Source organism: Eulemur rufifrons, chromosome 9, assembly GCF_041146395.1.
Source record: "Eulemur rufifrons isolate Redbay chromosome 9, OSU_ERuf_1, whole genome shotgun sequence".
Taxonomy (NCBI): Eukaryota; Metazoa; Chordata; class Mammalia; order Primates; family Lemuridae; genus Eulemur; species Eulemur rufifrons.
The window spans coordinates 56,124,862-56,137,515 of NC_090991.1; the positions used below are offsets into that span (position 1 = coordinate 56,124,862).

Sequence of the window (12,654 nt, forward strand, 5' to 3'; positions counted from 1 at the left end):
TGGCAGATCCTGACAGGTGCTGAAGCTGGGTGACAGTTAAGAACAGTATAATCTTCTTTCTACTTTTGTGTATATTTCCCATAAAAAAATTAAAATCAGTCACAATAAAAAGAGCTAAAAGCTAGGCGTGGTGACTCATGCCTGTAATCCCAGCACTCTGGGAGGCCGAGGCGGGAGGATCGCTTGAGCTCAGGAGTTCAAGACCAGCCTGAGCAAGAGCTAGACGCTGTTCTCCAATAAAAAGAGAAACAATTAGCCTGGCGTGGTGGTGCCTGTGGTCCCGCTGCTCGGGGGGAGGGAGTTGGAGGCTGCAGGGAGCTGTGATCCCAGCCCTGCACTCCAGCCTGGGCAAAAGAGCAAGACCCTGTCTCAAAAAAAAAAAAAAAAGAAAACCTGAACCCCGACCCCCTGACAGCCCAGCCTCCCACCCGCCCTCCTGGGCCGGGGTAGCCGTTCAAATCCCACAGGCCCATTTCTGTGCCGTCAACCCAAAGCAACAGCTTTTCTCTGGGTGAGGTGAGGTATTTCCTTACCAGTAAATATTAGCTGCTTGAGATCCTCTCCGTAGCTCCTGGATTAAATGCCCTGATGAAGTATCAAATATTCGTATAAGGGTCCCCTTTGAAAAACAGTGAAGTGTTTCATTATCAAAGATTCACAATGTTTGAGCCAGCGTCTGACACGACGCGTATTCAGTCACCAGCCCATCCCACCCTCGCCCAGACCCACTTGCCTTCGACTCAGCGTCCCCCCCGTCCCCCCAACGTCCAGCTGCGCCCCCAGAACGGGCTGGCAGCTCCTGGGCCGCAGCCTAGGCAGTGGTCAAGGGGGCTCGGGAGGCATCTCCTGGCCAACACCCCTGAGCAACAGCGCCTAGGCCCAGGCCGCGCCTCGTCCGGAGCCAGGCCCTCTCCATTGTCACTCCCGCGTCCTGCGCAGTGAGGAAGAGGAGCGCTCTGATCTGCCGTCAAGGATGTGACAAGACAAGGTCCAGCGGCCCCTGGTGGCTGCGCTGACCTTGCCAAAGGGAAAAGGTGCTGAGACCCAAGGGGAGGACTCGGAACTGTTTTGTTAACGGTTCCCCCACAGGGCAGCGGGTCCTTGGCCGACTCTGGGAACTGAGTTGTTACATCTGTGGAAAAGCTGCCTGAGCACAGGACACTCTCACCCTGCACCCAGCAGCTCCCTCCTGGGGCTGCAGCAGGGACCCCGCTCAGGGGCACAGGGACACTGCCCAGTCGCAGGGACCCCAATTATGCCACCTGGTGTGGAGCTGCGGAAACAAGTAGGAAAGTACAGTCCACAGCCAGGATCGGGACTGTTTAAGGTTGTGGGGAGGAGAGAATGCAGACTCTAAAGGCCAAAAGGATAAGGAGAAACATACCGAGATTACTGAAGATCACATTTATGAATTTGTATATCTGTTGCTAATATAACAACATTCTAAAGAAAAATATCTAAAAATAACTAAACCTCTTCCTAGCCGACTCCCAGGAGGAAGCAGGACTAGCCTCTCTGCCCCTCGTCCTGCGGGGCTGCCGCCGACCCCTCCTTCAGCCCCGGGTGCCCTGCAGTGGCCGGGCCAGGCCTCCCGCTGCCCAGGCCGGGGGAGAGCAGAGCCTGCCCCGCCAGCCTTCAGCCACTGTGTCCCCAGACGACACGACCGCTGGCCTGTGCCCTCAGCGCACGTAACAGCGGACAGTTGCCTACGTGCTGACCCTGGGCTTGCCGTCTCAAATGAAAACTACAGTAGAAGATACCCGACTTTTTTTCTTTGGTAAAAGTCTGAATTCAGGCTAAAGGAGGTAAAAGAACCCAAGATTTTAAATTATTTTAAAAAATGAGTTCTTTACATCAGGCAAAGTAAACGACACCTAGGCAGATGCTTCTGAGCTGCTGCTCGGCGGCAGAAAGAAGAATGTGGGTGACGGGGACAAGTGACTTTCACAGCTGCTGATGCAAACGGTAAGAAACTGTAGCAGGTAGTTTTTGCTTATTTTTTTTTTAAAGTTACTTATCACATTTTATAATGTATTAGGTTTGCAAAGAATTGGAGATAAAACTGGTTCTTGGGCACAGATGATCTGCGAAGACCTGGCCTAGACCCCCAGATGACAGGACTAGCCAGGACCACGGGCCACGGGCCACCTGTGACCCTGAGACAAAGAAGGCAGGTTTTCTGCAGAGAACGCAGCTCATCACAAGGCAGGGGCACATGCTCACTTTTTCAGACGCGGTTGCGATTCTTGTTCCCTGCAGGTTGAGTGCGATGCAGCTCAGGACGCCCTCGTGTGCAGGAATGTCTACCGGCGGCTTCTCTGTGCTGGCCAGGTCCACGAGCTGCACGTGGCCCGTGTGTGTGCCAGGGAAGGCCAGGAGGGAGTTGTTACTGTTGGGACACAGGACACAGAGGCCTAAATAGACAGAGAAAATCTATCAGAAATGACAACTGACTTCAAAGCCTCTGATTTCCCACAATCAAAACCTACTCCCTGCCCTCAAGTCCTCAGAAAAAACAGTAATTATTGTTCATGGGTTTTCATTTGTATCAGAATCACAAAATCAATTCAGAGACTCTTCACTGGAAAGGGAATCAGAGGGCCAAGCAAAGCTACCTGCCACGAGACCCCCTCACAGTCACGAGCATTTGCTGAACAATGTGCCAACTGCCTGTTGTGGCAAAATTATAAAACTTAAAAACTACTCCATTTACAATAGCATAAAAACCAGAACACTTAGGAATAAATTTAACAACAGACGTGTAAGACCTCAGCATGAGACTACAACATGTCGCAAAGGAAGACCAAAGACGTCCTGGCAGACAGAGCACGAGCCGTGATCCTGGGCTGGAACATTCCATACTGTTAACACCGAACCCATCCACAGACTCGTTGCAATCACAGTTGAAACCTCAGCAAGCTTTTCCAACAAACAAGCTGACACTGCGAGTTATCAGAAAAACAAAGGTCCTAGAGTAGCCAATTAACTGTTGTAAAACAAGAATGAGACTGGAAGACTCATTACCTAATTTCAAGATTCACTTTAAGGCTCCAGGAACCAAGCCAGGCGGGACTGGCATAAAAACAGAAACGCAGAGCAATGGAGCAGAATAGAGTCTCTGAAAATATACTTATTTAACAAAACAAAGGTACTAAGGTAAGAACAGTACAGAAAAAAATAGTCTTTTCAACAAATGGCATTCAAAATTAGAAACATAGGAAAAAAAAAAAACTTGGGCCTTTACCTCAGACCAGTGTGCAGATTAACTTGAAATGGATCAAAGATTAACTGAGATCTACTAAACTTCTAGAAGAAGGCATAAAAGAACTACGTTGTAAAGAATGCTCCAGACTTAAATACTGGCCAAAGTGCACCAAAGGGCTGTATCTAGAATATGTAAAGAACTCCTGCATCTCAGCTGTAAGACAACCAACCAATTAAAAAATGGGCAAAAAGTGTGGAGACGCTTCACAAAGGACCCACGTCTGGCAGGGAACACCCGAGCACAGGCTCCCGGTCCTCGGGCAATGCCGGACCCCAGCAGGAGCCAGCGCGGGGCCATCGCGCAGCCGCGAGGACGGCTGCAGGCGGGACACCGACACTGCTGTGAACACGAGGCGGCAGCCGCTCCGGAAAACGCACTGGCGGTGTTTTACGTAAGAAGTCAGACGTGCGGTGACAGCGCCACCCAGCAACTGCGCTCCTCCGAGTCTGCCCAAGAGAAACGGAAAACCACATCCACACAGAGGCGGGCACGCGAACATTCGTGACAGCAGACGTGACCAGGTGCACGGCTGTGCTGTCTCCACACTGCCAGCTGCCACTCAGCAACACGACACACACAGCACAAGGAACGTCAAAACTATCGCGCTGCCGGAAAGACGCCAAATACGTCACAAAAGGCAAAACCCGAGGGTCGGGTGGGGGAAGCATTTCCGGGTTGAGGGGACTATCCCGTGCCTTGACTGTGACAGTAGTTACTAACTGTTGACAATGACTAAAACTTATTAAATGATATTCTTAAAATGAGTGAGTTTTATGTAAATTACACTCAACAAAGCTGGGGAAAACCCCTGAAAATCTCAAAAGATAGGAACAACGAACAGCACAGTCAGCCCCCAGCAGCCCTCAACCCAGAAGACAGTGGGAGATGCCCGAGGCCGGAACTCAGGAACTGCGGGTCCGGGGCAGCCGGCGGGCAGGGGGGGCCTTCTGCCGTGTGCACCCCTCCAACTCCGGCCAGGAGGCAGTTTCAGAACCACCAGTACCGGACGCTGGGCTGCAGGGCCCTAGGGGAGGCCTGGGGACAGTGCAAGCTGGCATCTCCACGTGCCCCAAGCGTGCCCAGGACCGGTCTGGCCGCAGCGAGGAGGGAGCACCAGGGCAGGTCTGCACACCCGAGTGGACAAATTTCCCAGCACCACGCATTTCTGAATTTCTCACCTTTAGGGTTATAACAGGTTTCAAAGACGTGCAGCTGGTGGGGATTGTGTGTGAATGTAAACACCTTAATCATGGAGTCCAGGACAACCACAATTCTGGAAAGAAAAACATGATGAGAAGTCAAAATTCCAATACGTTGTGATTTCTGTTCTTATCACGCTAAAACTTAGCAACACCAGAAATACCACACACAAATCACGAATCGTGGCCTGTGCGAGAGAAGCCTCTAGAAGCACGTCAGCAGCCTGCTGCCCCAGGGCCAGTGCACTCTTCTCACATTAGAGAACTCTGAGGTTCAGAGAGACATCAACAAACATTATCTAGATTAAAAACCAAGTAAAACACATGGGGCAGAAGTTCTATTTTTATACTACAACAGACGTCTGGATAAATAAGAAAAGCTTGAAGGTAGATCTTTGATAAGGCTCAAGTGTTTGCATTATCAAGGGACTTTAAATTTTGACATGGGCTAGGTAGGTGCAGTGGCTCATGCCTGTAATCCCAGCACTTTGGGAGGATGAGGCGGGAAGGGTGCTTCAGCCTGGGTGGCTAAATTAGACTCTGTCTCCAAAAAAAAAAAAAAAAAAAAGCTGGGTGCCGTGGCTCACACCTATAATCCTAATATACCCTGGGAGGCCGAGGCGGGAGGATCATTTGAGCTCAGGAGTTCAAAACCAGCCTGAGCAAGAACGAGACCCGTCTCTACCAAAAATAGAAAAAATTAGCCAGTCATCGTGGTGCATGCCTGTAGTCCCGGCTACTCAGGAGGCTGAGGCAGGAGGATCACTAGAGCCTAGGAGTTGGAGGCTGCTGTGAGCGAGGCTGACGCCATGGCACTCTAGCCTGGACAACAGAGTGAGACCATGTCTCAGAAGAAAAAAGAATACTGGCATGACTAGAAATGACAAACCTACTTAAGAATGCAGGGTGTGACAGAACCCCTGCTTACATGAATGTGCCCATCTTGTTCTCCCACCGTGGACAGAAATGGAAGCTTAGAGCATAATATGTAAATCTTGGCAAATTAAAATCCACAGGGAGCTTAGGGCACTAAGGATCATCTTCCGTATTCTCCCAAGCGCACCACCAGGGCAACAGCGGACAGAAACCTGCCACTTTCAACAGGTCAGATTCCGTGACACGTCTCAGTTTCCTCACAGTGAGGACACTGCGGAGAGGCCGCATTGGGCAGAGCACAGGCCACAGTGAGGCAATGCAAGGCTGAAATGCACGCCCGCGGCGACTGCCAGGTGGGGACAGCACTCCTGAAGGTGTAAGAGCCACCGCCCAGTCCTGGGCGGGCATGTGTCACCCAGGCCCACGGCTCACTCACCTCCAAAGGACTCACTGTCTGTCCTGCGGCAGAGGAATGACCCTCACGTCCTCTGGGTCATACTCAACTACAGGCATCAACATTCAATACATCATTTCCTAAACATTTCTCTTCTACAGAAAGTAATTCAGCCATCTTCAGAGAAAGTAAAATTCCACTTTCTAAAAAAATCTACCAATACCAAACCTACCTATCTCGCCGCAATTTGACTGCCTTGACTTCTGTAGAAAATTCTATTTCAATAACAGTCTTCTTTTTCAGGTCGTCCCAGATCATCACTGAAAGGGCAGAGAGAATTCGAGAATGAAACCGGGAGGCTGCAGAGGCGCCACCTTGGCTCAGACACACACTCACACACCCCGCCGTCTCTTTCTCTCTCTCTCAGGAGACACAGGCCCCTCAGGTCCCAGGCCACCCCCACCACCCCTGGTCTAGTTACTGCAGGCAAACGTCTCCTTCTCTCCACCCCCTTCCTTGATTCCACCTGCTGGAGCCAAAAAGCAGCCCGACCACAGCTACTAACTGTTGAGTAGGTGCCAGAGATAAACCTCCATGGAGAAAAGAAAAGTTTTACTTTCAAAGTGAAATCAGATGGATAAAAAGCAGGCCCAGCAATGTCTTAACTCCACCAGGCTCCTGGGTCGCTCCTGCTCTTCCTCGAGTTCAGAACCTTCTCCTTGTTCTCACAGGGGGACTGCACGTTCGTGTTCTGAGGCTGAGTGACAGGTGAGAACTCCAAGCAGCACTGTGCTTTTGAGGGACCACAGGAAGCACAGAACCCAGACATTTGAAAAGCCGTCCAGGGGCGTGAAGGGAGGGAATGAGATTTCCTCAATAGCCAGGTCAAGGGCAAAGGGGAAAGGGAATGAGCATTTTCCCCTGAAGGTCGTGACACTACAGCTAACATGTGTCCCTGAGGCTGAATTTAGGTGAGTTTTGCCAGAATGGACTAAGTGACCTAAATTTCAAATCAAGAGATAATTTAATACCAGCATACAAAAACTACTAAACTCGTTACTAAATAACATCAAATTTACTGTTCAAGGTTAATTATAACCATTCAAAAATGAAAATGAGGATTTGTTCATGGCACAAACAAGAAGTCTGCTCCTCCGCAAAGAGTCCGAAAACCAGCCCTGCACAAGCAAGTGGCACCGTCGCCGCAGCCCCAGCAGTCGCCTCACCTGAAAACCGTAACCTCCCAGGGAAGAGACACTTCTACTTCTGAACCTTCTTAATTCAAAATTAAACTTTCTCTGGCTCCTCCACCTAACACCAGCAAGCCTGCAATGCAAAATAATTGCAAACAGGCCCAAACCAGACAGAATCCTGCAGACAACAACAGAGTGTTACAATGCCATACACTGGCTTTTAATCCAGGTGAACTCCACTTCCAGAAATTTCTGAGAAGAGTGTGATGAAACCCGAGAAATACCAGCACTAATTCCTGCTCACAAGAGAGATGTCACCAGGTGTGACGCCCTGGGCCCAGGGCTAACGTCACTTCCCACCTGCAAAAGGCAGGAGACGCAACCTCATGCAGGACTGCAGGTCTCTGCTGCTGCAAAGTGCACTGAACGTTTTATTTTTTTTGAGACACGGTCTTGCTCTGTTGTCCAGGCTGGAGAGCAGTGGCATCATCACGGCTCACTGCAGCCTCGAACTCCTGGGCTCAAGTGATCCTCCTGCCTCAGCCTCCCCAGTATCTGGGACTACAAGGTGTGTGCCACCACACCAGGCTAATTTTTTAATTTTTTGTAGAGACAGGGTCTCACTATGTTGCCCAGGCTGGTCTCAAGTGATCCTCCCACCTCAGCTTCCCAAAGTGCTGGGCTTACAGGCATGAGCCACTGCACTCAGCCTGAAAATTTTAAATGCACTGTGCCACAAGGTTCTATTTTTGTTTACAATATAAAAATATACATTAGCAAAAATAAGTGGATTTTCAAATAAAATGCAGCTTCCACAAAACAACAAAAATGTGCTATGCCAGTATTTCATGTGTTTATCTTTTAATATAGTTCCTGATATACATAAAAAATTACAATCTGGGTACAGTGGCTCATGCCTGTAATCCCAACACTTTGAGAGGCTGAGGCTAAGGCAGGAGGATCGCATGAGGCCAGCAGCTGGAGACCAGCCTGGGCAACACAAGACTGTGTCGCTATGAAAGAAAAAAAAATTTTAATCAATAAATTCTGAATTCTTTCCTTCGCCCTCGTAACTCCTTACCAAAGAAAAAAGGGCAAAAAAAAAGAAAAAAGAGAAAGGCCTTTCTGGTACGCCAAACAATCTCACTTAAACCTCCCTCAGGCCGGGCGCGGTGGCTCACGCCTGTAATCCTAGCACTCTGGGAGGCCGAGGTGGGCGGATCGTTTGAGCTCAGGAGTTCGAGACCAGCCTGAGCAAGAGCGAGACCCCATCTCTACTAAAAATAGAAAGAAATTATATGGACAGGTAAAAAAATATATATATATAGAAAAAATTAGCCGGGCATAGTGGTGCATGCCTGTAGTCCCAGCTACTCGGGAGGCTGAGACAGGAGGATCGCTTGAGCCCAGGAGTTTGAGGTTGCTGTGAGCTAGGCTGACGCCATGGCACTCACTCTAGCCTGGGCAACAGAGTGAGACTCTGTCTCAAAAAGAAAAAAAACAAAAACCTCCCTCAGTCTCACGCATCCACCACACTTCCTGTTTTTACCAAACCAAAGATGCTGGAATCTTAAAATTGTATTCTTAATCTCACAAATGCTAATCAGACCATGTTCTTTCTTAAAAATTGTCTTTAGCAATAACAATCTGAATACGGCTATATCTATTAAAGAAATTAAATCAATAATTACCTCCCCGAACAGAAAGCACCAGGCCCAGATGGGGTCACTGGTAAATTCTAACCACATATATAACAAAGAATTATATCAATTCTCTACAGTCTCTTTCCGAGGACAGAAACAGGGAACATTCCTTAATTCATTCTATGACGTCAGCATTACCCTAACACCAAATCCAGATAAAGACAATTCAGGCTAAAAGAAGAAAAACCACACGATCACATCAACAGATACAGGAAAAGCATCTGAGAAAAATCCAACAGCTATTCATGATTTAAAAAAAAGACTCAGCAAACTAGGAATACAAGGGAAATTCCTCAACTTGTTCAACATCTACAACCTACAGCTGACGTCACACTAGTGACGAGACGCAAAGCCCTCCCACTGGATCAGGAGCAGGGACGGCTGTCCTCTCACCGTTGGTATCAACACCGTACTGGGCGTCCCAGCAGATGTGACAGACAGAAGGGGACATACTCTTCCCACACGATCCAGCAACCGAATGTGCCTTGACATCCTCCCGGATCGCAAACACATCCACACAAACAGCTGCACCAGAACTTCACGCAGCTTTGGTCACGACTGCCGACTCCAGGAAGCAGCCCAGACGTCCTGCGGCAGCCCAGGGAGTGACAAGCCCAGGTGTGACAAGCTGTGTGGGTCTGGGCAGGGCTGTCGCTCAGCACTAAGAGGAAAGGAGCCATCAGGCCGTGCACAGACACAGTGGAAACGCAAATGCACGTTACTGGTGGAAAGAGGCCAGTGTGAAAAGACCACGTCCTGTATGATTCCAGCTAGGACGTTCTAGAAAAGGCAAAATGAGGGAGACAGTCAAAAGATGCAGTTGCCAGGGGTTGGGGGAGGGAGAGGTGAACAGGCAAAGCAACTCTCCTGTGGAGCACTAATTAATATACCAGGGTGGACACGTCACACACCTGTCCGAACCCACAGAACGTGCACCCAGAGTGGACTGGAACCACAGAGCTGGTGGAAGTGAGGGGTCCGGGCAGGTAGCTGCCTGAAACAGGAGAGGCTGTGCCCATGCGGGGACGGGGGCGCACGGGGCTCTCTACTTCCCACTCAAGTCTGCTGTGGACATAAAACTGCTCTAAAAAATAAACTTTATTAACTGAGAAAAACTACTATTAGACTCCACAAAAAGTGTATTTACTCAAATACCTGGTGAAACATTGCCTTCTTCTAAGTCTATGACGTTTATAAGAGTCTCTCACTTCTTGGACAGCTGGATAAGCTGAGTTTATCTAACACACACCCCTCCCCTGACAGCACCGGGAGGTCACGTGACAGCCCCCCAACATTGCCGCGGGAACCCCAGGCCTCCTGACTGCCAGTGCAAGCTCCTCCTCCTCATTGATGGTTGATGAAACTCTTCATGACAAGACAAGGACTGACAAGCCACAGGCCGCTGCTCCCCGAGCGGTGCCAGTGGACGCCCCCCGCTCTGCTCCACGGCCCGCAGACAGGCCCCACCCCTGTGAGCCTGCAGCCTGCTCAAGGACCGGCATCTCAACCCTGGTCTCCAGTGCTTTTCCTGCCAACAGTCTCTTTCCATTTCATTTCTCTGCTCCTAGTTCCAAAACATAAATGCATCACGGCTAGCCCTCCCCGGGTGTGGATTCTGTCATGCCCTGTATTCACGGGACTCCGCTGAGACCTGCGAGCCTGGGGCCCTGGAGCCCCTCATGAGTCACCTGGAGCCTTCTGCCCTCCATGCGCCCCAGCCCTGGCCTATTCCCAACCGCACAGCCTCGCCCAGCCTGGGGCTTGCCCTCCTCCTCCCCACCCTCAGCCCGTCCTCTCTGCACTCTGCCCCTCCTCCTCTTCCACCACCCACGACTGCTGGAGTCGGGTCCCCACCGGGTCCCCAGATCACAGACCCAGAGGTCTTTTCTCAGCCGCCCCCCCCTCCACTAGCCAACGTCTGCCGCTGAGGATGCGCTTGCTCCTCTTCCCACCTTTTCTGTGAGCAGCGGCTTCTCGTTCTGCTCCAGCCTCTGACGTCTCCACTCCACCTCACGCACGGCTTCCAGACTAACCTTCCCTAAAACACACACCTGCCGGCATCTCTTTCTTGGTCACACCCTCGACTAGCGGTCAAGGCCTTCTGACATGTCCCCAGCTCAGCCTTCCAATCTTCGCCCATCTCCTCCCTGGCTTCGACCCTCCTTCCTGGGTCTTTCTCCTCAGGCCTCTCCCTCAACCAGTAGCTAGTTTAGCCGGCATGCAGTACACGCTGTGGTCAGTGAAGCTGTCTAGGCCTTCTTTTCCTTCAAAGGGCCAGGCCTTTCACACGGCAATCCCTTCAACATACAGACACCCACACGCACACCCCGCCGCCCAAATCTAAACCCATAGCCACACAAGTATTGTGTTCAGTGTGGCTATAAAATTAATGTTTCTGTAAGTCAATGGCTCACAGTAGGAAACAAAAAAAAAATCCCCTATACCTTGCTTTAAAATGAATTCCTGACATTCACGACACCCACTACAGGTGCAGCAGGCCCCGTTTCCCACGTCCCAGCACAAGTGTTCTATGACAATGGGAACAAATGATCCTCTCCATACACTGCTTCTGGAACAGTGCAAAGACGAGGCACTCTTTCTGGAAGCTTCTTCCCAGTGACCAGCACAGGACTAGCAGGGCAGATCTTAGGTGCCACAGACATAAATACATACAAATGAGGCATGGTTTGTAAATGCATGAATACTGTACCTTTGTTGGGAGGGTATTTTGGCTTTTTTCCACCACCAACTAAAGCTAAATAGTTGCAGCGAAATAACATTTCAACGTGGCCAACTCCTCCTTCTAGAAATTCTGAAATGACAGTTTCAAAAAGACAATTTTAAAAAGTTAACATGTAGAGTCAGAGAATCAAGGTTTATTCGCAGGTGAAGAACCAGAGGTTTAAACAAAGACAAGCTGAAACAATGCAGACTGTTTTTATATTGAATATTTGACTTAAAATTATCTCAATAAAGTCCTAAGAGTTTTCTTGGAAAAAAAAATTTTTTTTTAAAGTTAACATATATATTTTACAGTAAAGAAGAAAAACTCAAGACACATAACACGCAGCATTTCTTTCTTTTCTAAAGTGATGGGGTTGGCCAGGCGCGGTGGCTCACACCTGTAATCCCAGCACTCTGGGAGGCCGAGGCAGGAGGATCACTCGAGGTCAGGAGCTCGAGACCAGCCTGAGCAAGAGCGAGACCCTGGCTCTACTAAAAATAGAAAGAAATGATTTGGACAGCTAAAAATCTAAAAAAAATTAGCCGGGCATGGTAGCACATGCCTGTAGTCCCAGCTACCCGGGAGGCTGAGGCAGGAGGATCACTTGAGCACAGGAGTTTGACGTTGCTGTGAGCTAGGCTGACACCACGGCACTCTAGCCCACGCAACAGAGTGAGACTCTGTCTCAAAATAAATAAATAAATAAATAAAGTGATGGGGTCTCACTATGTTGCCCAGGCTGAGTGCAGTGGCTGCCCACGGGTGCAAGCATGATGCCAACACCACAGCCTTCAACTGCTGAGCTGAGCGATCCTCCTGCCTCAGGCTCCTGAGTAGCTGGGGCCACAGTGCACACCACCATGCCGGGCTCATTTTTAATCAGCCATTTATATCCGATTACCACCAGAAATGAGAATGGTGACCCACTAAGAAAAACAGTTAACGGCCGACCTCAGACACCTCTCAGCATACTGTCACCACGAACCATGTTTCATAAGTGCTGAGCACACAGCACCCCAAGAAGCCAGTTCAGCAAAATGTATGAAATATCTAAATTCGTATTTTAAGATGTAGCAAAATCTATAAACTCTGAGAAAGCATACTCATACTAAAGCTTTCATGCAAAAGCTGAGTTTTTTTCACTTTAAATACATCTTCCACTGACGTCTGAAATGCACAAAAATGTTCATGCACTACTGAAGAGGAAAATGTCACAGAATTCCGGACATCCTCCACAACAAAAGGACGCCAGTGCGCTCAAGCACACCACATGGGAATGCCGGTGAAATCCCACGTTCC

General features: G+C 49.5%; 1 protein-coding gene across 3 annotated transcripts in view; it reads right to left on the reverse strand.

Moving 5' to 3' along the window:
* The window catches only part of WDR45B (WD repeat domain 45B), a 29,304-nt gene that overhangs the window by 2,764 nt on the left and 13,886 nt on the right, over positions 1 to 12,654 (reverse strand). For all 3 annotated transcript variants that reach the window (XM_069483056.1, XM_069483055.1, XM_069483054.1), the window contains 5 exons: positions 11,341 to 11,442; positions 5,967 to 6,054; positions 4,444 to 4,538; positions 2,224 to 2,414; positions 534 to 619 (listed from right to left, as the gene is read on the reverse strand). In XM_069483056.1, coding sequence (XP_069339157.1) covers positions 534 to 619; positions 2,224 to 2,414; positions 4,444 to 4,538; positions 5,967 to 6,054; positions 11,341 to 11,442 — 562 coding nt within the window. The remainder of the gene's footprint in view (positions 1 to 533; positions 620 to 2,223; positions 2,415 to 4,443; positions 4,539 to 5,966; positions 6,055 to 11,340; positions 11,443 to 12,654) is intronic.